This window comes from Gracilinanus agilis, chromosome 3 (genome assembly GCF_016433145.1).
Source record: "Gracilinanus agilis isolate LMUSP501 chromosome 3, AgileGrace, whole genome shotgun sequence".
Classification (NCBI taxonomy): domain Eukaryota; kingdom Metazoa; phylum Chordata; class Mammalia; order Didelphimorphia; family Didelphidae; genus Gracilinanus; species Gracilinanus agilis.
This window is the reverse complement of record NC_058132.1, coordinates 375,252,256-375,277,417: the sequence shown is the minus strand read 5'-3', so window position 1 is coordinate 375,277,417 and position 25,162 is coordinate 375,252,256. Positions and strand designations below refer to the sequence as shown.

The following is a 25,162-nucleotide window of genomic DNA, read 5'->3' as shown; positions in this document are numbered from 1 at the left end:
CTGACCTCTAAAGTTTCTCCCAGTTCTAAGTCTGATCCTATGAAATCTTTTTTCCCTTTATCCTAGGAACAGTTACCAGAGATTACAGTTTTCTTTTATGAAAAATAAAAGATGCTTCAGATAATGTAAAAGATTAGAAAACTTTTGAGAGATGTTATGATTCTTTCTTGACTTTCTATATTGTGACAAATCTATCCATTGTACAACTGTGAATTTGGATTTATATAAAGTAGAGATTGAGCTATGAGCCACAGTTAGTCATCTTGAACTTGTCCAGAATGACGTAATTCTACTTTTGAACAATGTTAAATAAATGCACATTTAAACTATGTACAAGGGTTATAATTATAGCAGGAAACTAGTGGGGGTGAGAGAGGTTAAGTCTGGTTGTGCTGTCATGCTCTGAGAATGATTTCTTGGAAACCTATTCCATAATTTCTAGTGATGTTTGCAGTTATTCTAAGTTGCAAGTCTAAGCAATAACATTCCATATTATACATGATTAGATGGGAGGAGTTGAGGGGAGGAGATAAGTAGTGGACAGGGTTAAAAAGCAGGGTTAGTGGGGGTGCAGCTGGGTAGCCCAGTGAATTGAGAGCGAGGCCTAGAGTTGGGAGGTCCTAGGTTCAAATTCGGCCTCAGACACTTCCCAGCTGTGTGACCCTGGGCAAGTCGCTTGACTCCCATTGCCCACCCTTACCACTCTTCCACCTAGGAGCCAATACACAGGAGTTAAGGGTTTAAAAATGTTAAAAAAAAAAAAAAAAAAAAGTGGGGTTAGAGTGGTGGAGCAATTGATTCAGTCTTTATTTTCATTTTGAAGACCAAGAACTTGAAAAAGAAGGACCAGAAGATTAATGGAATATGAGATCATTATGCTACAAAAATATGTAGTAAGTTTCATTCGGTGAAAAGAATAGAAGCTTAGGGTACATTTACAGGTAATACTACATTCAGAGCTATTTTCTACCAACCAGTAAAATTCAGTCCTGCCTTAGGCAAAAGTGTCAGCTGTCATTTAAAATAATAGCTTTTTTTTGACCCTCCACACAAATTCCTCCCAGGCCTTACTTCTTACTTGCTTAAGTTTATCCAACTAAAAAACGGGCAGTAATAACAGTTAACATTTAATGTTTTAAGGTTCAAAAAGTACTTTGTATGTTATCTCATTTGTTCATAATCTGTGTTACTCTAAAATTAAAATAAACAAAATGTTTTACTTCTGTAAATGAGGAATATAAATTATTTTCTTAAGATGGAAAGAATTATTTTTCTTTAAATCTAAGCATTTGAAGTGTTATAAGTGAGAGGGTATGTAAATGAGGTAGGATGAGACATTAGAGATTATACAACCCTATAATTTAGCCTTTCATGTTTTATCTGAAGAAAATCAAGTCAACAAATATATATTGTATATATAGGTGCCAAACTATTATTAGCAATTTATTTAATGTTTAATGCCCATTATGTGCTAGGTACTAAACTGAATCATCCATTGGTCTCATACAAACTGATCAATTGATTATTATGTCAAAAATATTCCAGCATTTTTCATGGCAAAATAAATGAATAAAAGCTTGAAATTGAATTTAGTGGGGGGGGGGATTTTTAAGGTAACAAACTTTAAGAAGCTAGCGCCCATAATGTTACACATACATCAGTTTTATTAGCCAGATGGTTCTATTTTAGTCAATCAAGGATAGTGACTTGGAACATTAATCACAGATTTGCTATTATTTTGCCAGTTATGAAGTACAATACAGCATGCTTACTGTTTTCATTTGTCATGTAGGATAGTAATCTTTTGCAGTATGTTTGAAGAATACACCAAAAAAAAAAAAAGACTATATGCTTAAATGCAGAATTATAACAACATGCAACCTTAATCTAAATTCTCTTTGTCCTCAAATTTCTATATGACTCAATTATCACATATAAGGATGGTTTGCTATAACAGATAAATTCAAATTGATTTCTTTAATTCATTCATTCTACTATCAAGTGTAATCATTGTATAACAAGAGCATAAGAGTCAGAATCCCAAGGAGCCTTAGAGAGCTGAAGAAGTAGACCCAGAGAAATTTAACAATTTGCCCAGGGACCCAAAATATTTAGTGATGGGGGACTACAAATGGGAGTTGATAGGTATAGGGAGCTTCCAGTGAGAAATCTCTTCCTATTACTACAGAAGAACAACTGTTCTGCAATTTGTAGCCTTAGAGAATGCCTTAAGGAACTAAGGAAATAAGTGACTTGCACAGGGTGACACAGCCAGTATGTGTCATAAGTGGTACTTGTCTTCTTCACTTTGCCTGAGATGAGTTTTCTATACACCATACCACGCTCCTTTCATACTAGATATTATAACTAAAATCTTTTTAGCCCACCTTTCCCTTTATTTAATTATTTCTTTGGTTGTTGTAAAGAGAACTGGATGGTCTCTGGAAATGATATGGTTCAGAGTGAAAAAGGAAAGCTGGGTTAAACATAAGAGATTTAAAGATCATAGGAGCAAAAGGGACCATAGAAGGCTTAGAGTCCACTCATCCCATTCCTTCTGCAGATAAGAAAAGTGAGGCCCAACAAAGTTAAGTGACTTGTCCAGCATCACAAAGGTAATGAGAGTTTGAGCCATGCTTTGATCCTAAATCTTTCTGATCAAGTCCTGCATTTACCACATCTCCTCTACACAGCCTCAATTATCCAAACCAGTAGGGATGGAACAGAAGGAGGACATGGGAGGAAGACGGTACTGAGATACACAAAAACACTTGAGCTCATTTATCTATTAGATATTTGGGTAAGGTACAGGCAGAGGTGACTATCAGCCCTGATGCCGGCAGACAATCTTCCATCTCTGTAAGTGGAAGAACATATGGAAAACTTTTCAAGATTCCAAAAGATGAGTGGTTGGTTTGCAGTCGGGTCACCTACAGTCCAGTGGCCAAAAGGCTTCCTTATCTCCCTCTTGCAGTTCTGACCACATAGTTATAGCGTGAGCTGAGGGCTAACAAAGTTGAGGAAGGGTGGTGGAGAGAATGAAAAAAAGATAATAAACACCTTGTGCTGGTTCAGGGTGAAAAAGTTTTGCAGTTCATGAAGAACCCTGTGTACTAGTTTTCTTTACATCATCAAAACTAACCAGCTAGGAGTCACTTTTCTCAGTTAACGCTGAAACTGATGTCTCTTCTCTAATGAATTCTTGATTTTGAAACCATGGTACTTATTCCTGACACCTGTTAAAAAACTGTTATAGTTTTCACCTGTTCTAGAAAGGAAGCTATAAGCTTGTCAGGTATTCGGAGACAGAAAACAGATTGATTCTTTTGTTCCCTCCCACCCCCCCCACCCCGCAAAATCTACAAAGAGCTAAACTATTAGTGAAATGGCTTCTGGCATTGTGCGTAGGTGGGGACAGAGAGGGAATTTTGGCTGGAAATGAACTAAGGTGATGCTATTGAAAACAATAGCACCAAAGAAATAGATAGAGTGCAACAGTGACTTGTCCACTGATATTTTTTTTTCGTCTTAAAAGGGCACCTAGTAACTTCATTTGGCTTCCGTTAAAAAATGTTGTCTTTATATACTTCTGTGAGCGTGCTTTGAACGTTTCTGTAATCCAGGATGAACTTGACAAATACTCGTTTACATATGATATGATTTCCCAGTCCTCTCAACCCTGGAATTTCTAATTTCAACATTTTTAAAATGATTTTGCGAGATAAAATTTTTAGTAGTATTCGATTTCTATAGTGTGGTTCTTCCTCTTTACGGCAGAAGGGGGAGTCATACTCTGTCCTCTCCAGTATCTCACTCACTCCCACTTACTCCGCCCCCAACCAGACCTACTTTCTAATCTCATCTTTTATTTTAAGTCAGCGGAATGATAGAAACCCCACTCTTCCTGCCTACAAGATATTTTTAATAATTCCCTATCCTGGCTTCTTTGGAGAGTGGCAGCATCAATTCATCTCGTGCTTTTCGACTTCGTGGAAGAATATCACTCTCCTGTAACGCCGGCCACAGTAGTAAGCCCTGGGCTGCACAATATTGGAGGAATGTAGGGTGGGGGAGGATATGATGGAGAGATAGGGACCGGGACTGAAACCTGAGTCCTTTTTATGGACCACAAGGCTCCGTGCTGCTTATCTGAAATCCAAATTTCGGAAATTTCACTTTGGGGAAAGGAAATTCTTCTAAGAGAAACGAGGCTCGAATCAGAGCCTGAAAAAAGCTGGTATCTCAAGAGACCCCCTAAACATCCTTATCGGAGGCCTCGCTAGAAACAAGGGAATGGGGCAGTTGCTTGGCGTGTGAACAGGGATGGGATGCTTTTATTATTTGACCATGTTGTGTACACACACATACACACCCAGAGTAACAGTTTTTATGAAAAACATAGCCAGTGCTTTTTCTTATACAGTGGGTCAAGGTCACTTGCCCAGGACTGGTCAGCCAGTATAATGACTCTAGATGCCGGCCTGGGGTAGGCAGACTGACAAAAGTGCTAAAGTGACAAACTGCTTGGGATTTTCTCCCGCCGTGAGGGGTGGCCAAAAAATCTCTAAGATAATGTCATCCTCCCTTACGCTACACCCTGCTCTTACAGTAAGAGGGTTTCCCGGTCTCCCACACCTTCCGGTTTGGAAGCATTTGCCCCTTCTTCCTCTCCTCATCCATCCCTCTCCCGCAACACCCACTTGGTTTCCTTAGTCTCACCCCGCCCTGGGGTTGGGAGAGGCCAAGAAGAGGACCGGGAGGGGGGGGGAGGAAATGGGGGGGCGGTGCCATAGGGCGTGGCCTCTCAGGCCCCGCCCCCGAGGGGGGCTGCGCAAGGCGGCCGGAGCCTCGCTCTGAGGGACAGGTATCGCTTAGGCGCCATGTTGTGAGCGGAAGTGGGGGAGCGAGTGGCGGCGGCGGTGGTGGCGGTGGCGGCGGCGGCGCAGGGAAAGGGAGAGGAGCCGGGAGGAGGAACACAGGCGGCGGCGGCGGCGGCGGCGGCGGCGGCGGTACTAGTGTTAGAAGGAGGAGAAAGAGGAGGAGGCGAGATTCACACAGACGGCGGCCGCGGCCACCGTCTTGCCGCCCGCCAGTGCGGGCGTCTCGCCGGGAGAGTGCGGCGTTTGGGGGGGGTGTCGGCCCCCGTGCCTCCCCCCTGGGGTCCCGCGGCCGCCGCGCGCCGGGGCTGTGGGGCTCAGGCGGCGGAGCAGGATTCCCCGAGAAGGAGGAGGCGGGAGAGGAGGAGGAGGAGGAGGAGACAGTGCTGGCGGCTGCGGGTCCGGGGAGAAGATGCCGCTGGCGCAGCTGGCGGACCCGTGGCAGAAGATGGCTGTAGAGAATGCGAGCGACAGCGCTGAAGTGAGTGAGGGGCTGCCCCCGGGGTCGGAGGGGCAGAGTAGCCCCTCCGCCTCCCGGCCCCTTCCCTTCTCCCTCTCCTCCTGCCGGCGCTTCTGGCCCCTTTCCTTTGCTCCCTCCCGGCAAAGTCGCTCTTCCTTCCTCTATAGTCCGAGATTCCGGGTTGGTTACTTGTTTCGTGGGTGTGTGTATTGTATGTGTGAGTGTGTGTTAATTTCTCCCACTTCCTCACCTTATTTCAAGTCCGAATGGGTATTTTTGTTTGAGGGGTCTTTGGGAGGGGGGGTTGAGAAGGAGCGGCTATTTTCATTCTGGGATTTAAAGGTAATGAAGTGGGGGGGCTGTATTTTAATCCACTTCGTGTTGAGATGGGGAAGAGGAGGGACTGAGCCAGGTTCCGAACTGGATTTAGAAAGTTTGACCCTGGATGGATGTGCGGTACTCTTCGGGATGGTCTGGGCTTTTTGCCGGAGTTGGGGGGAGGAATGGGGGAAGCGTGTGACTTGAAAGAGGGCTGCTTGCAGAGCGAGGCAATTGCTCAGATGCCCCCTTGGCTTTGTGCCCCACGAGCTTCCTCTGGCCAGGTGCTGGGGGAGACTGCTGAAAGGATTTTCGCCTTCTGCCGCAATGGTGACTTCTGCTTCAAAGGGAAAGTTGACTCTTATGGTTTCTTCTACTCTTTGGCTACCCTGTTCCCACCGCCCCGTTTCTTCTACTCTTTGGCTACCCTGTTCCCACCGCCCCCGTCCCCTTGCATCTTTGACTTGGCCCTGGCCCTTTGAGCTTAATAAATTTCCTGCCGTTTTGGAGTGGAGTGAGGTCTGGGCAGTGGTGTAGATCAGAATGATATTTGTAGTGAAACTGAATCTGCATTGAAGTATATTCTGCTTTCCCCACACTGGGATCCAGTGAATGTCATTCGATTTCACTGTGCATGCACTTTTTGGTCAGTGCCCTTGTCCAGAGCATAGGACTTATATCTTCCACCTGGTTGTTGACGCTGTCCCAGGATCAACTCTGCAGTAACAATAATCCAAACGGGACGAGTTCTGAGCTATTATTATCACTTCTTCCTAGAGCAATATAAGTTCCTGATAGTGGTGCAGCGTTGTTCATTTTCTTTGCTTCTGCTGCTTCTCTGGTCATTTCTACACGCTGCTGACTTTGGGAGATTATAGCATTGTGTATGTGTAGTAGTTACAAAGTGAGTGACCCCATTTCTAGAAAGCATGACTGAAATGCGGGAGTAGAGTTGGGGGTAGGATATGGTGTAGTGTGATGTGTTTGATGTAGCAGCTTCTTTGGTCAATGCCGGTGTCCGCAGTATGAAGGATGTATTGGGTTACAGGTTACGTCAGGTTGACCATGGTTGAATTTAAGAGGAATGGGACATTTGCATTCCCTGGTTTGTGAGGGGGGAAGGGAAAAGACGCTAACATAATTTCAGGACTTTTCTCCAGTTATTTCCACTGTCATAAAAATGTTCTTTGCACATTTCTTTGTTTAAAAACAAATCTTGTAAGTTTTAATAGTACTGACAATGACTTGAATCATACTTTTCGAAAATCAAATTTAAATGCCAATTTTGAAAAGAAGGAACATAATGCCCTTAATCTAGAAAAGAAAAATTTTGAATATTGGCCACAATACTAATCCTAAATGGAATTCTTGAAGTTTCTATAATTTTGCCAGTGTTTTAGAGATACATGATCATTTAAGTATATCAAATTTAAGATGGTTTATCCCTTCAGAAAGAAAACTATGTTTTCGAGAAAAGCTTTTAATCATCATTTTCCCTGCAAAGAAAAGTTGTAGTGTATGCCATTAAATTGTTCAAGGAGAGACAGATGGCTTACTTGCAATGCCATTTTTTGAAAAATTGAATTTGTTAGATTTTTATTTTTAAGTGTAAGCATACTTAATGTTTGTAACAAATTCAATCTAGGTATGATCTGAATATGACAGTTTCACTCATAAAACTTTATTTAAAAATTCCAAATATGTGTTTATCTTCTTTCTCTTAGTGGTTTTGGAATTTTTCAGAAATTCAAGGCATTCTAATCACCTGTTATCACCAAAAATTTATATAAAAATCAGTTGAAATGTTAAACCAAGACACATAGGATCATGTCTTCATTTAAAAAATGTATGTAATAAGCTCTTTTACCTACAGGAGTTTGTAACCATAAACCACTACATAAATATCAGTTTTTAATGTTAAAATGTGATGAATTTCATTATGGTAAAACCAAATGCTTAATTTGCCATTTGGTTTTTTTTGTTTTGTTTTCATCTAGACTTGGGATACCTTTGGGGTATATTTATTCTGAGGTAAAATTGGGCTCTAAGGGTCCAAGGATTTCCAAGCTTTACTGCTTTTCTTCTCCTTGTAGCATATACATTCATATTGGTAAACTCTCTCTCCCTCTATTCGCCTTCCCTCTCTCTCACACACACACAGTGCTGTGCTCTACACATAGCTGTTTGTTTAATAAATATTGGTTGGGATGGGTAAACTCATTTTAAACAGTGAAGATACAACAACAAAATGAAATCTTTTTTAACCAGTTGAGAGTGTTTGTTCGTTTGTTTTTTATTTCATCCAGCATATGTTAATTACTACTTGGGACACCCTTTGATATTTGGGCTGGCCACAAAGTATGTTTATTGTTAAAGCTTTCACAAGCCAAACTTGGGAATATAAAGGAAGTGCTATTTAGTAGCATTAGTGAATAGAAAATAAGAATTTTGGGTACATACTGGAAAAAATAACTTCCAAAATGATTTAGGAAAGGTAAGAGATGGCAGATTCATTGGATTATTAATAATAAAATTAGAATATTTGGAGGTTATATCTCTTTGAGGATTCAAGGATAATATTCTTCCATAAATAAATAGAGAGAGAGGATCTATCCAGTGTATTAGAACCCTTCTTTCAGACCTTTTTACATTTCATGGGCTGCCAGTACAACACTCAGGCTATCAATTTGTTATGCTGAATTTTCACTACATGACTGCCCAACCTATTTTTCCTTGATAGAGGAGATAATCCACTTTTTTGTATTTAGGGCATCATTGAAAATGTTGTGACCTCTTTGCATCCACTATATATTTCTTCTATAATATAACCTTTGCCATAAGCAAATAATCAAACAGCATTCATTTATTAATCATCTGCTAGGTGTACTGGGTAGTATACAAAAGCAAAAATGAAATGAATGGGTTTATGTCCTATTAGATGAAACAATGTAAACCCAGAAAAGGAAGGACAAAGCATAAACAAAAGTAGCTTCCTAATCCAAGCCATTTGGGAGTCATCATAGACCTAGTGGAGGAGGTGGCACCTGAATTTAGCTTGAGAAGTAGGCTTGAACTGCATAGTAAAGGACTTTAAATGACTAGGAGTTTATATTTTGTCCTAGAGGCAAAAGATATCAATTGGAATTTTCTTGAGCTAGGGTAGTAAGTTCAGATATGCTTTAAGCATATCAATTTGGCACCTGAAGGGGACTTAGAGAAACTAGTTAGAAGAGTCATCAGTGGAAGAATGGAACAGGCCTTAAAGAAAGGTGTCCTGCCTGATGTAAGAACATAACTTAGAAGGGAATTTACAAACCTTGGTAGCTAGTTGGATATGAAGAACCAAAGAAAAGTTAAAAAGTTGTGGATAATTTCTAGATTGCAAAGCTAAGTAATTTGGAAGATGATGGTGCACTAAACAGAAATGAAGAAGGTTAGAAAGAATGAAAGATTTGGGAAGATAATGATTTTTTGGAGGTTGTGGTGTTCTAAGATACATTATAATGAGGATATGTTAAAAACAAAAAATATTTAAGCTAGAGAGCCACTTGGGATCATTGGAAGAACTGTGAATTTCTCAAATGTAATCCGAATCATTGTATTCATTTTATTCAATTCTGGCCCAAGTCCAATGGCCATCTGCAGTGCTTGCCTCAGATATGTGTGCTAAGGTGTGAATTCAAAGAACTGATCTTCCAAATGAACTTGTAGGCAATTTTACCTATTTAGTTTTTCCTGAATGAATCCTTGATCATGCCAGTTTGGAATTATTTTGACTTTCATTGAGGGAGGCCCAGTAATGACCTGGCCCTTAATGTAATCAGCACAATGTCATCTGTATACAGGAACATCTGGGGACCTCACTATCTTTAATAGGAATTCCCAACAATTTTTGGTCTCCTTTTCTCTTTGCTTTCAGTAAATATACCCACAGCCTCCCTATTCAATATGAAAGGAAATAAATTATAGTTTACTATGCATATTCACATAAAGTATAATGTAAAAAATGTTTTCATAAATAGGATTTTATTAGGTATAGAACAACCTTTTAAAATGTAAAATTGTTTAAAAATGCTTCTCAGTAGTCTAATTCATGAGATGTTTGATTCTGTTCTTTGTCACCCAATTCTAGGTATCGTGTTTTTGGGGTTTTTTTTAAGGTAGCATAGTGTAAAGGATAGAGAAATTACATCCAGGAAAACGTGGGTTTAAATATTGCCTATGAGATAGAGTGTAGGGGCAGCTAGGTGGCTCAATGGATTGAGCCAGGTCCTAGGTTCAAATTTGGCCTCCGATACTTCCTAGCTATGACCCTTAGCAAGTCACAATCCCCATTGTCTAACCCTTACCACTCTTCTGCCTTGGAACCAATACACAGTATTGTTTCTAAGACAGAAGGTAAGGGTTTAAAAAAAAAAAAAGGTAAGTGGTGATTCTGGACAAGTCCTTTCACCTCTCTGTGACTTTAAACAACTAAGAATGTTTCAGAGAAGATGCCAAACTTAATTGATAAGAGGAAATTCCTAACTGAGAAACTTCCTATAATGAAATCATTATAGGTTCAGTCTCTATCCTCTTAGGTTTTTTGAAAGAATTAGCCCCTATATCAAGTTCCATTTCCAGTTTGCTTTTTGTTTTGGATTTTGTCAAGAACAGAACTGAGAATAGCAATTCGTGAAAAAAGAGTTGTGATTAAAAAGTCTTCAAGCAAGAATAGTATGTGCTTCTCCAGCAGGGCAGCAAAAATTTCTTAACTTAGTTGATTAGAAATCAGTTTTTAATTTCTGGCTGATGTGGAGATCATTAGCTTATTTTTAATTGGCTATTGTCACAGATTTATAGCTGTATAAGAAGAGAATTTCTTAACAAAACTGTATTCATTTGATTTTGGTCAATAGTGGTTATTCCTTCAATTATCTCAAATTTTTCAGATGCATGGATTAATGTTCCTTCCTTTATCAACCCTTTTGCTTCTCATTGTCTCCAAAACACAGATGTTTTCAGAAGCTCTCCTACTTTTGGAATATTTCACTGGGAGGAAAATATATTACCTATACCTCTTTGACAAATTTTGTATCTTCCAGATGGGAACCCCTAGTGTAAGTTGACCCCTTTGTTTTACACATGAGAAAGCTGAACTCTGGAGAGTTGGAGAGATTTGTCCAAGATTGCACAACAGATTATAAATATGAAGTTTTCATTTTTTTGTAGAGAATATGTTTAAGACTGTTAATATATTTGATTTTTATAATTTAATGTTTAAAGTCAGTTGATTAATAACCTCCCTACTTGCCTAAAATTCAATGCAAATAATTCATGCCTCTCCAGTAAACTTCAATTCTTTTTATTCTTCTCTGAAATTCCTTTATATAGTAATAATCTTTTATCACTTCAACTTTACCTTTGCATTAACCTAACCCTTTTGAGTTCAGTCCTCTCTACTCTCAATTCTTTCCCAAGCCATCTCACTCCTAATATGGCTAAACTCTTCTCCGTTCCCCATCTTGATTCTTTGGTGAACCAGTTCAGTTATACACTATCCTCTTCTCCCAAATCCCTTGCTCCTCCCTTATTCTATTCCCAATTTTACCCTACCAAGACTCGGCTTTGGTTTACTCTCATCTACTATCTTCACCTCTACTCACATGCTACAGAATGAAACTCTTCTTCATTCAAGTAAAAGGAAATGATAAAATCTTCCTGACCAGATCCACTTTTATTATGTTGCATTACTTTAGCTGAGCTTTCACTGCAGCATGGTAATCCTTTTACACCTGTCTCCCATTTACCACTGCACCTTTTCAAAACCTTAGTCTCCTTGATCTCTGGTGACTCTCCTTCCCCTTCTCTCAGTTGAGAATCTTCCCTAATATTTCACCGAAAAAAAATGAGGCTATTTACTAAAAGCTGCTTCTTCCCTCCTCATCTCATATCACCCAGTTATCTCCACCCCATCTCACAAGAAGTGTCTCTTTTCCTTCCCCTAGCAAGCATTCTTCCTGCACAAGAGATTCCATTTAATTCTGCCTTTTTACTTACCTGCTATAAACAAAAATCTTCATGTCTCATCCTCCAAAAACTGTCACTTGACCTGTCCATCCCTGTTAGCTAATATCATATATCTCTCCTTCATGTCATGTTTAACCTCTTTGAAAACACTCTACAGTCCTTATAACCTGACCCCTTTCTACCTTTCCAGTCTTCTTTGACCCCGTACCCTCCCCTACCTGCAATCCAGTGAAAATTACCTCCTTGCTTATACCCTCTTTTTCTTCTTCAATTTCACCAACTTTCTTTCATGCTTGTAACTCTTTCCCTCCTTATCGCCACCTCCTACCTTCTTTGGCTTTTTCAAGCCTCACCTACACCTACTGCAAGAAGCCTTTTTCAGTCCTCCTTAATCTTAGTATCTTCCCTCCGAATCTACCCCTCAGTTTATCTTGTATGTATCTGTAAGGAGTAAAGCATGTTGTCATTCTCATGAGACTGTAAGCACCGTGAGGACAGGAACTGTCTTTGTATCCATAGAGCTAAGGCACAGCACCGAAGGAACCAATAAGGAGAGCACCTATTCTGAATCTAATTCTTACTGTTTTGAACTAATTGATATGGAATAGAAGACCTCTAAAGGGAAATGAATTAATACCCCACCCCCACCCCTATCTCCTAGAGTTTGTGATAGAAAAAACAGATCCCATGTGGTCTGAAATGCACCCAATATTTTGAGAAAGCAGATTTCAAAGGATTCTAAAGGAAGATTGATACTAAATACATGATTGATACATGAACTAAAATGATTCCTAGGAAATGAACCCAGGGAGATAGAAGGTGCTGAAAAATTAAATTCTCAATGAAAAAGAAAAATGAGATTTGTCTCAAGACCTGTGTGAGTAAACAAACAATTCATCAGCCTATTCAGATTTTTTTAAGGAAAAATATATAAAAGATGGAAGCAAGGCCAAGTAAAAGGATGCAGTAAAAATAGTATAAGGAATATATATATATATATATATATATATATATATATATATATATATAAACAGTGAGCTAAAGCTGCTGACTGGTACCTAACAATAAAAAGCAGGAAAAGATATTAGTTTTGAAGAAAAAAGAGGGTCAGAGAAAGGATCAGACCTTGCTTGGGGTGGTTGGAACAACGGTAACCAATAAGAGAGAAGTCAGATGTTCAGTGCTTATTTTTCTTGCTTTCTCTGCCTAGAAGAATGACCTTTGCACTGGAAATTACAGAACAAAAATGAATAATGTGAAATTGATGCCCAAAATAAATAAGGAAATTAGAACCCACCTTCCTTTCATGAATTCAGGTCACCTGGCCTAGAAGAACTATGTTCTTTGGTACTAAAGAAATTGGTGGATATTATTGCTGAGCCACTGTCAGTAGTATTTAAAGATTTGGAAAATCCAGAGAGGTAACACAAGATTGAAAGTGGATAAATATGTGAGTTTTCCAAAAAATAAAAAAGGAGCGTTTATAGGCCAGTGAGCTTGATTTCCAATCCTGGGAAAATTTTAAAGCAAATTATTTAAAAAGATGATTGGTGAACTTTCCAAAAGAAAAGTGGTGATTATAAGGAAACAGCATGACAATCAAGAATAAGTCATGCCACTCCAGTTAATAATTGGTTAAAGCATATGAATAGGCAGTTTTCAGAAGGAAAAAAAACAAGAAGATATTTGGGGAAAAAATGTTCCAAATCACTAATAAGTGGAGAAATAAATTAAAGCAACTGAGATTGTACCTCACACCTACCAGACTAGTGAAGTTGGGGAGAAATGGAAAATGACAAATGTTGGAAGGGCATTGGAAAAACAAGCACATTAATAAACTGTTCATGGAACTATTAATTGTTAGTCATTTTAGAAAGCAGTTTGGAACTGTTGCCAGAAAGTTACTAACTTTTAAACTCTAACTCTCGTATACTAAATTTGACCCAACAGTGCCACACTGTTTAAAGAGATAAAAGACATGGGAAAAGAACCTGTATAACAAAAAGTTACAATGACTCTTTCTGTAGTAGCAAAGAGTGAAACGGGTGCATTAATTGGAGAATGACTGAACACTCATATACCTTAATTTGAATCCATGACAAAGCAGAATTTGGTTTAAGGAATTGGGGTAGTTTGGAGAAGCAAAGGTGGTAGTTGTTTGCAAGTATTTGAAGGGCTTTCATTTTAAGGAAGGATTAGACTTGTTCTTTTTGTCTCTGAAGACTGAACTAGGAGCTATGAAGAGAAGTTGCAAAGAGACAGATTTAAACTGGATAGAGAAATGAGGGTTATTTAATAGGCAAGACTCCAAGAATGACAATTAATGAAACACAAAAACTGATGGGAAGGACCTCAATGACCATGTGATTCAATGAATACCTGAAAAGAATCCCCCTCTTAACATAGCCAATAAGTTGGTCTTCCAGCATCCATTTAAAGACCTTCAATGATGAGAAATCTAGCACCTCTCAACACAATTCATTCCACTTTGGGATAGCTTGATTAGGTAGCTTTTCCTGACATCAAGCCTAAATGAACATAGATTTAGAGCTGGAAGGGACTATAGCAGTCATTTCATTTAATTCCCTCTATGGTCTCTACCAGTTCTAAATCTAAATCTAGCTCTGAAAGAATATTACTACTGACCTTTTCAAGTGTTTGCAAACCATCCCTTTAAATTTGCTCTAGAAATTTGCCAAGAATCAAATCCAAGCTCACTGGCCTATAATTAAAATGTTCCACCCTCTTTCCCAGTAAAACACACACACACACACACACACACACACACACACACACACACATATACATACATACATACACACACACAGTAACATTTATGTAGCTTCAGACCAGCAGCACCTCTCTTCTTATCCATGACATTTATTTATTTATTTGTTTGTCTATTTATTTATTTGTTAGTTTGTTTGTTTTTTGTTTATTTTGGCCTTTGCCTTCTGTCAGAGAATCCATACTAAATATCTGTTTCAAGGCATTAGAGTGGTAAGGACTAGGCAACTGAGGTTAAGTGATATCCTCAGGTTCATGCAGCTAATAGATATCAGGCCACATTTGAACCCAGGATCTCTCATCTCTAAGCCTGATTCTCAAACTGCTGAGTCACCTAGCTGCACCATTCAGTTTTTTGTTTGTTTTTTTGCATTTTAAATTTTATTTTTTAGAAAAATTTTCCATGGTTACATGATTCATGTTCTTACTTTCCCCTTCACCCCCCCAACCCCTCCCCCATAGCTGACGAACATTCCACTGTTTTTAACATGTGTCATCAATCAAGACCTATTTCCATATTATTGATAGTTGCATTGGTGTGGTCGTTTGGAGTCTACATCCCCAATCATGTCCGCATCAACCCATGTGTTCAAGCAGTTGTTTTTCTTCTGTGTTTCTACTCCTGTAGTTCTTCCTCTGAATGTGGGTAGTGTTCTTTTCCATAAATCCCTCAGAATTGTCCTGACTCCAGGTCCAGATCATTGCATTGCTGCTAGCACAGAAGTCTGTTACATTCCATTTTACCACAGTGTATCAATCTCTATGTACAGTGTTCTTCTGGCTCTACTCCTTTCATTCTGCATCAATTCCTGGAGGTCATTCCAGTTCACATGGAATTCCTCCAGTTTATTATTCCTTTTAGCACAATAGTATTCCATCACCAACAGATACTACAATTTGTTCAGCCATTCCCCAATTGAAGGGCATACCCTCATTTTCCAATTTTTTGTCACTACAAAAAGCGTGGCTATAAATATTTTGTACAAATCCTTTTCCCTATGATCTCTTTGGGGTACAAACCCAGCAATGGTATGGCTGGATCAAAGGGCAGGCAGTATTTTATCATCGCTCTTTGGGCATAGTTCCAAATTGCCATCCAGAATGGTTGGATCAGTTTACAACTCCACCTGCAATGCATTAATGTCCCAATTTTGCCACATCCCCTCCAACATTTATTACTCTCCCCTGCAGTCATTTTAGCCAATCTGCTACCCATTCATGATTTTTAAAATATTATTGATAGTAAACAGCTTAGCAGTCATATTCTTACGTTCTTTGAGGACTCTTAGAGGCACTCTAGGTAGTCAGATTATATTCAGTTTTCCTTTCTTTATCTGTAAGATTTCATGATCACTTCCTTTCCAGGGTTTTAAAATTTTTCTGCTTTAGCAGTCTGTTCTTTTTTGCTGATCAGAATCATATCTAGAATTTTCTCTTATCACTTACTCTACTGTTTGAAGAAATACATTTTCATCATTAAGGAAAATCAAGAATTTATCAGCACCTTTGTTTTTATTGGAATGTTCCAACCAATGTCTGAAAAGTTCACCTCATATCATTGTTATGTAGTGCCTTTCTTCCTGAACTCATCATTTAGTTCTTCTTGCCTCAGGGGTTTCAGTAGTATTTTTCCTTTTTTCGTTGTCAAGTTTGTCTGGGCCTTCATTGGTATAAGGGACTACAATGTGAGTTAAGGAGACTTAACCAGTACAAATCTCAAACTGAGATCCAGTGACACTGACCTACTTGCTGTCTCTTGAACAAGATACTCCATTTCCTGAATCCACATTATTATTGAATCACCAATGCCTTTGAAACTCTCTGCTTCCTAGCTTCCCTAATTTCATTCAAATGTCAGCTAAGAAGCATTTCCCCATCTTCCTTAATTCTAGTGTTTGTACTCTTGAGGTTATCTTCGATTTATTCTGATTGTATCTTGTTTGTGTATAATACTAATAGCTAGAATTTACTTAGTGCTTTGAGGTTTGCAAAGGGATTTACAAATATAATATCTCGTTTTATCTTCACAGCAACACTAGTGGTATTATTATCATCTCCATTTTACTGTAAGACAGGATAAATGACTTGCCCAAGGCTACAGACTAATAAATGTCTGAAGCAAGATTTGAATTCAGGTCATTTTTTTTTAAAGCCCTTATTCTCTGTCTTAGTAACAACTCTTAAAATAGAAGGGCAAGGGTAAGGGGCCTGACTATCCCCTGAACCACCTAGCTGCCACTGAATTTAGGTCTTCTGACTCCAGGTCCAACAAACACTCTATCCACTGTACCACCTAGCCCCTTCTAGTGGTTTGCTCTCCCTCCATTAGATTATGAGCTCCTTTAAATCAGAGATCAACTATTTTTGCCTTTCTTTGTATTCCTAGTTCCTAGGCACTTAATAAATGTTTGTTGTTTTGACTATTCTTTTTATATTATATTTGCCATTCTTTGTGATAAATGGCTTAAGAGATATTTCTCTTTTGTCTTTGGGCTCTTACCAAATTGCCTGGCACATATGTAATAGGCTCTTAATGAATGTTCTTTGATGTATATGTATAGTTTTCTTTTCATTTTTGTTTTAAAACTATTGATAAGGTACGTATATCTCTAGGCAAATGTATTTTTCATTGATCTTATGTGCTGCACTACATCCCTGACCTAGTATTTGCCATTCCTGTATTTAAAACTATAACCTAAGGCTGGGTGGCTTAGTAGTTTGAGAGCTGGACCTAGAAACGGGAGGTCCTAGGTTCCAATCTGACCTCACACAATTCCTAGCTATGTGACCCTGGGCAAGACTTGATTCCCAGTGCCTAGCCCTTATCACTCTTCTGCCTTGGAAATGATTCTAAGACTGAAGGAAAGGGTTTAAAAAGAAAAGAAAAAAAATTGTAACCTAAAAATCAAATCTCATTTTTCAAATATCTTTTTAACCAAATACACATTTACTATATTTTTTCCCTTCTGAAACTTGTACCTTCAGTCAGCAACAGATATAAAAACACCACCTGTGCCCCTAAATTATTGACTGCTCAACATTCAATATTATGGGAGCTTATTTAGAGGTAGAAGAGAGCTTCATTATCATCTAACCTTTCCCCACTCACTTTATAGATAATGAAGGTCCAGAGACAGGTCATTAAGTGGCAGAGAGAGGATTTGAGACCATTTTTGCCAACTCCAAATCCACTCTTCTTTCTACTGTATCACACTGTTCCTACAACTCAGTGTTAATTAATTGTACACAGTGATGAGACATCTTAGTAGTACTTAAATGGAAGTTATGCAAATGATAGTTTGTAAAAATATGAATTTTGTATAATCCATCTGTTGACCATTTTATTATCATCAGACTTTTTAAGTGAATTTGCTTTTCAAATAATTTAGTAGAAATATGTAGTTATTTTCATTGTACTTTTTAAAGCAGCATTGTTATCTAGTAGGGAAAGTACTTGGTTTGAAATCCTAGAACTCCATGATTAAACCAAGTTCAAGTCCTGGCTCTGGCACTTACAAATTGTATGACGTTCACACAGAATAGCACAGTTGGAAGAGGATCCCACAAATCATCCGTTCCACCCATATACCTCACCAAGAATCGCTTTTGCAGCGTTGCCCACAACTGATCAGTCCAGCATTTTTTGAAAATTTTCAGAAAGAAGAAAATTATTACTTCCTGTGGTAATCCATTCAGTTTTTAGACATCTCAACACTCCATCAAGCTTGACATTCCATCTCCCACCTTCATGCACTTATGCAAGCTGCCACTTAAGGACTATAATAGATTCTTTTCACAGCTCCTCTTTTTAGAAGAATCCTTTAAGCCTTAGATCAGTTGCCATATCACCCTTTCTCTGATCCCTTCCCTCTGTCCCAAGTTGGTATTGCTCACTCTTTTCTCTATTTATCTCTGCATGTTTTATTATTCCCTTCTTTCTTTTTTTCCAATATAAGCATCCTTGAGGCTAAGCTATTTCATTTTGGTCTTGCTCTGCCCCCTATTCTAGTGCTTATTGTGTGTACCTTGTATATAGTAGGCACTTAATTAGTGCTTTTTTAATTGAGGAAATCCAAGTTGAAATACATTTTTCCATAGAAGCAATTTTATAATTGGTTATTTGATAAAATCCTATAACTCAGTTAAATTATTATGAGTTAAGTCCCCTTAGTGATCTCATCAGTTGTCCTATCTTCAGTTAACATCTCTAAGCTCTTGACTCTCAAATCTCCTCAATTCCAGCCCCACATCATCAATTACCCATTGGACATCTCAAACTGACTGACTTATAGACTATATAACTCAATATATCGAAAACAAAACTCATCTCTGCTCCCCACTCCCTACAATCTACCCTTTCTTTTGAACTTCTCTGTTTCCGTTTAAGATACCATCATTCTTTTTTAGGCATTAAGTTTTGCAGTCTCAGAGTTACACCTAACACTTTATGTTGCTTCATACCTAATCAGTCACTGTCTTTCTAGTTCTGCTTCTATAGCATCTGCCACATTTGTCCCCTCTCTATTCATAGCCACCTAGTATAGAATCTCTTCACATCTCCCCTGAACTATTGCAGCCGCCTTTTAATTGGTCTCCTGGACCTTTCTCCTCTTCAATCCATACTCTATTCGTATGCCAAATAAGTTTTCCTGAAACAAATGCTTTTATCCTGTCAAAAAGTTCTAGTGGCTCCCTATTGCCTCCAGGATAAAATGCAAACTCCTGCTTGCCATTTAAAACCCTTCATAACCTGGTTCCAACTTGTCTTTCTAGACTTGTTAGACATTACTCCATGCCATGTGTACTGTAGGGTCTAGCCATACTGGCTATTTTTGCTCTTCCTCACAAAATAATAATAGCTAGCATTATATAGTGCCTTATGGCTTGCAAAAAGCTCTTTGTAATTTCACACTCATGAGTGCTTTTGCACTGACCGTCCTTCATTCCTGAAAAGTGTATTCTTCACTTCTGTCCCTTAGAAGTCCTTGCTTCCTTTAAGCCTTAGCTCAAAAGCCACCTTTTCACATGAAGCCTTAACTAATTTCCACCCCACCCCAGTTATTAGTGTCCTACTCCAATAATTTATATTTATTTTGTTTTATAAATGTTATATGTTCTTATATTTACATGTTGACTCCCCTGATAGAAAATAAGCCCTTTGAGGGTAGAGACTTTCATTTTTGTCTTTGAATTCCCAGCACCAGCACAATTGGTATTTAATAAACACTTGTTGTTTGACTAATTGCCACCATTTAGAATATTGTTTCTATAGGAAAATGCTTTCTGAGCTCTAATAACTAACTTCAAAAACAAATTTGTAACATAGCCAGTTAATTATTTAGAACCATCTTTGTGGCCCTTTGACATTCCAGATGTAGACAACTTTTAGGGAAGAAAGAAAACTCCCATGTAGGCCCGTGTGTGTGTGTGTGTGTGTGTGTGTGTGTGTGTGTGTACATATATATATTTTTTTTAATTTTTATTTTTTTTAAGCCTACGGTCACATAGCTGGGAATTTTCTGAGGCCAGATTTGAACCTAGGACCTCCCATCTCTAGGCATGACTAAATCCACTGAGCCATCCAGCTGCCACCCCCCACCCCCCATATATTTTTAACTGACTTGAGAAACTGTTTTAGTAACATTATACTTGGTCCCCTTTTCACAGAATGGGCAGCAAATTATGGATGAGCCTATGGGAGAAGAGGAAATTAATCCACAGACTGTAAGTAAAACTAACCTTATTAAAATGTAGTATAGGTAATTAATATATCGCTGGCTTTAGTGTGTTTTAATTTGCATAAAAGAAGTTCTAGGATTCAAAAATTTAAGTAATATTGGTACTGTGCATGCTTTCAAGAATAGTTTTCAAGTATACTTTTTCTATCGTGCAAGTTCATCCAGCTAGTTAGCTGCAAAATTCAAGATCAAGGCTAGGAAGAAGCCTTGGTTTCTAGATCTAGTGCTCAGTTCACTTTTTAAAATTCTTTTCAAATAGGCTTATTAAAATGTTCTGTAAAACTATCTAACTGGTTTTGATTTAAGGATAAAATTATGTATTTCATGTTATTTATTGCTGACTTAGTTAAAACTTAGATATTTAAAAAAGTTCAAACATCATAGATTTAGTAAGAATAAATGTCTGACATACTGGCAGTTCTCTTTTTTTCCTAAGAAATAATCATCATGGTATAATAAACAGTATAATAAAAATTCAGAATCAAAAGGCCTGAGCCCCAGCTCTGGCTCTGGTACTGAAAAGGTAGGTGACTTTTAGGATTATTTTACCTCTCTGTGCCATGGTTTCTTCAGCTGTATGGTGGCACTAATATATTACAATATTATGATCACATAAGGCATAAAACAAGAAATACAAGCTTGTTTTGTTGTTTAGCCATTTTCACTTGTGTCCAACTGCTCATGATCCTGTCTGGGGCTTTCTTGGCAAAGATATTGAGTAGTTTGCCATTTCTTTCACCAGTTCATTTTAGAGATGAAACTGAGACACATGGGTTGTGACTTGCCCACAGTCATATAACTAGTAAATGTCTGAGGCTGGATTTGAACTCATGTCTTCCTCACTCCAGACATAGTACTTGATCTACATGGTACATACTACATGGTACCTAGTGGCCCCCCACACAGGTTTGCCAGAGGTGTTTGCCTGTATCATGGAAAATGGTCAACACAGAATCCAAATAGAAGAGGAATTTCCTATAGAAGAATGATATCCACTAGATGCTTCTATTTGTAGATGACATTGTGCTAACTGCATTAAGCCCCAGAATTTTGCAGAGCCTCCAAAATGAGATTCATAGTTAATCAAGAGTTTTGCCTATTCATTTAGAAAAAGCTAAATGAATAAAGAATGCCTGTCATCTAAAATATGATATATGGTGGGGAAAAACAAGCTGGACAGCCTATATAGCTCTTCTATAAGTATATATCTTATGTACCAACAATATAGTGACAAAGAGCTAGACCTATTATTAAGCACTCCAAGAAGAATAAGGTTGATTGTTTGGGAAATGCTGTAATGCTTTTAATGACTCCAATGTTCCCTTTGTAATAAAGGTACATGTTTTTAACAGTAATATTCTTGGAGTTAGTATGGATATGGTAATGGAATGCTGTATTTTCCAATAAATTAAAAGTTAAGGGTCACCTGAAGCATACAGAAATGATTTCTGGTGGGTACGAGTAATCTACAATGTTTTCTCAAGATTTGTCCTCAGAGAATGTATGACAGGGATGGGTAGTGGCAAGAAAGACAAATACTAGGAAACCCACATGTTTCATTTGTAGCTGAAGTGCATCAAAAGAATTAGATTAGGACCCCTATCATACTGGGTGACCCAGGCCTACAACCATTGGGAAAAGGGGATAGAATTGAGAGTATATTGAAGAATTGGCCTTGATAATGAAGGGTTATCACTTCATTAGAGACTGAAGTGAAGGAAAAGATGATAAAGTATGATGACAGAGAAAAGTAAGATTCGTAATCTTTTCCTTCAGAATTGTTCTACTACCTAATTTCTTCCTCCCTTCAAAATTTTTTAATAGGATAAGGTGCTAAATTTCTAGTTCTTACTATAAACTTAAATATTTCCCATTGTATTGTTGATAGCTTCTGCTTGTACTTTTTTCTTTTCACATCTATCACAGTAGTACCAGAATTATATTTGAGTAGATGAAGAAATTAATAAATCAACATAGCATACAACCCCTTAGAATTGTCCATTTGAAAGCTGGAAAAAGTAGAAGTTTAAAAGCTTATGTAAGAGTTTTATATAGGTAGAAATAGAAAGTTTGTAAGATTAGGTTCATATTCTGGTTCTACTACTTAATATCTCTGTGACCCTGAGTAAATCATAGCTTCTCTGAGCTTCTGATCATCAGTAAAATGATGGAGTTGATTTAAGTGACCTCCAGTGTCACCTTTGACACTAGATCAATTCTCCTAATATGTATGTCATCATTACCAGAAATGGTTCATATATATCAGTAAGCTAAAATGTGCATAAGATGAAATTATTTAAAATGCAGGTGATAATTGTTTTATCTTTCACTAACTGTTCAAATTGTTTGCCTCAGTTTCCTCATGTATAAGATGAGCTAGAGAAGAAAATGTCAAACCACTCCAGTATCTTTGCCAAGAAAAGGGACCACAAAGAGTCAGACACAACTGAAAAACAACCGCTGATGAGTTGATATTTTCTGGTTGTTGTTGGGAGTTGTTTGTTTGTTTGTTTGTTTTTTTGCAGTAACAGTTTTCCTTTTCCATAGCTAACCTCTTCTAAATAATAAGAATTAGAGTGGGTATCCAGTAGAATTATAACTTCTTTTTTCTAATTGGCAGAATTTCAGTTAAGTAAAATAAAGACTATTGGACAATATAAAGGAAATAATTTGGGGCAGAGTCAGGTTGTAAGTTATTCAATTATACTACCTAGGCTAAACTATCCCCAGCTTTTAACTATTCCTTCATCACCTTAAGTTCCAGTGGACTGTTGATTAAAGCATGTTAATTTCTTCCTCCCAACAGACAAGTGATTGACTCAGCGCAGAATGAGATGTATATGTTTTGGGCATAGTCAATGTGGGGATTTGTTTTGCTTGACTGCATATTTGTTACGAGGTTTAATTTTATTTCAGAGTTAGGAATAAGGATAGGGAGAAGAGGAAAATTCTATTAAAAATATAATTTAATTATAAAAATTTAGAGATGATGTTCCTTCATCGGTAGGTGGATGTAGCCTGCTATTGAACTAATTCAGTAATTAAAATTCAGTAGCCAAAATTGGGGAAAGGAAATGATGTGTGTATATGTATGTATCTAAACATACATAAATGAGAGAGAGTAAGGCAAGAATGAATGAACTTATTTTTAAAACAAATATATTTTGCCCATTGTTTTGCAAGTGACGTACTAAGTAATGAATTTTATCAAAGTATAGCTAAAAGATATATGTGTGACCAACTTTTTCTGTTTTATACAGAATATTCTTTAATAAATAGTGACTGCCTCTTAGGCTCATCATTTTCTTGATACCTTTGCAAAAAGGGAGGCTTCATTTAGTCATGATCATGAAATGAATCTGAGCCTCCTATTTGTCTCTAACTATATATCTCATTGTTAGAATTGTAGTTCTTTTGTGCGTCTTTTTCATTGGTTTTAAGCAATTTTTCAAAATGTCTTAGGACATCCCACATGCCATTTAATATTAAGTTTAGCTTACAAATGTTTCTAATAAAACTTATAAGATATGAAATCTTATAAGTTCATGGGAAAAGTTCTAGGATAGGAATCAAGAGATCTTGGTTTCAATCCCAGCACATAAACTTGCTGTGTGAAATTGGGTAATTCATATTCATTTTAGGCAATATCCTCATATGTAAATTGATGGTCTTATTTTGTTGTTGTGACTTGTCCCAGGGTCCCACAACTAGTAAACTAGTAAGAGTTGAACTTGGGAAGATGGAGTTTTCCTGACTCCAGTTCACTGTGCCATGTAGCTACCCTGAGAGTTTTACAGATGATATCTAAAGTTCCTTCCACTTTCAGAATTCTATGACTTAACTCTTCCATGACTTTATAGCAAAAATGAGAAATTTTAATTATTCCAGCCTTTCCTGTGACTTCAAATAGTTGGTAAACTGGTTACCATGTTGGCAATCACATTGTTTCTAACCTTTCAAGAATGTGTGCTTGTCTTTTATTAAGAATTCTGATTGTCAGTAATTTAATCCACTCTTCTTTTTATCCAAAGAGCAACTTCACCAAAAAGTATTTCTCTGAGACAGTTAACTTTTTTCTAACACCAGCTTTCAGATGACTTTTTTCGTTCTTGAACATGAATAGACAGATTATGAAATCTGGAATATGGCTTAATTTCACTGGTACTAGAAAGTAGGTTGGAAGGGAGCAGCTGGGTGGCTCAGTGGATTGAGAGCCATGCTTAGAGATGGGAGGTCCTATGTTCAAATCTGGCCTCAGACACTTTCTAGCTGTGTGACCCTGGGCAAGTCACTTAATCCCCATTGCCTAGCCCTTGCCACTCTTCTGCCTTGGAACCAATACACAATATTGATTCTAAGACGGAAGGTAAGGGCTTTTTTTTTTTTTTTTTTTTTTTAAGTATGTTAGAAAGGGCAACTAAATTTGTTTAACTCATCTTGCATTTGTTATAAGGTATTGTTTTTCAGAGTATTGCTTTGATAAAGTTGGTGAATATTTTGTAGAGTTTTACAGCCTTCCCTACAAAGCTGTATAGTACATTAGAACATTAAACTTAAGATCTAGATCTAAATTCTATGTCATACATTTACTAGATGTGTGATAATAGCCAAGGATCCATCCTCTTTACAACTCTTGTTCATCAGCAATAAGATAGGTAATAATGATACTTGTGCTACCCTTTTGAACAGGGTTAAAGCACAACATAAATTAATTGGTTGTGTTATTTTCCTTGACCTGTGCAGCAAATAACTTCAACATGATCCAGGACCCACATTGAAGTTCATGGGCTATAGTTGGTGAAATTTATGTAGTTTTTCTCTAGATCTTAGCAACAGTGTGGGCAAATGGGGTTATATAATATTAATTGGGGATGGGGAGTGAGAACAGGGTCAGTAATGTAAAAGAGAACATAGGTGTACTATTTCCTAACAAAGTCTCCTCCTAAGGTAAAATAAACATACTTGACTAATTA

The 25,162-nt window shown here is 37.7% G+C and overlaps 1 protein-coding gene across 1 annotated transcript in view; it reads left to right on the top strand.

Annotated features, from left to right (window-relative positions):
* The first annotated feature begins 4,976 nt into the window (after positions 1-4,976).
* RPS6KA3 (ribosomal protein S6 kinase A3) overlaps positions 4,977-25,162 on the top strand; it is a 103,329-nt gene continuing 83,143 nt past the window's right edge. Inside the window, exons 1-2 of the mRNA XM_044670137.1 lie at positions 4,977-5,358; positions 20,119-20,175. Of these exons, the coding sequence (XP_044526072.1) occupies positions 5,290-5,358; positions 20,119-20,175 (126 nt within the window). The 5' untranslated portion in view covers positions 4,977-5,289. The remainder of the gene's footprint in view (positions 5,359-20,118; positions 20,176-25,162) is intronic.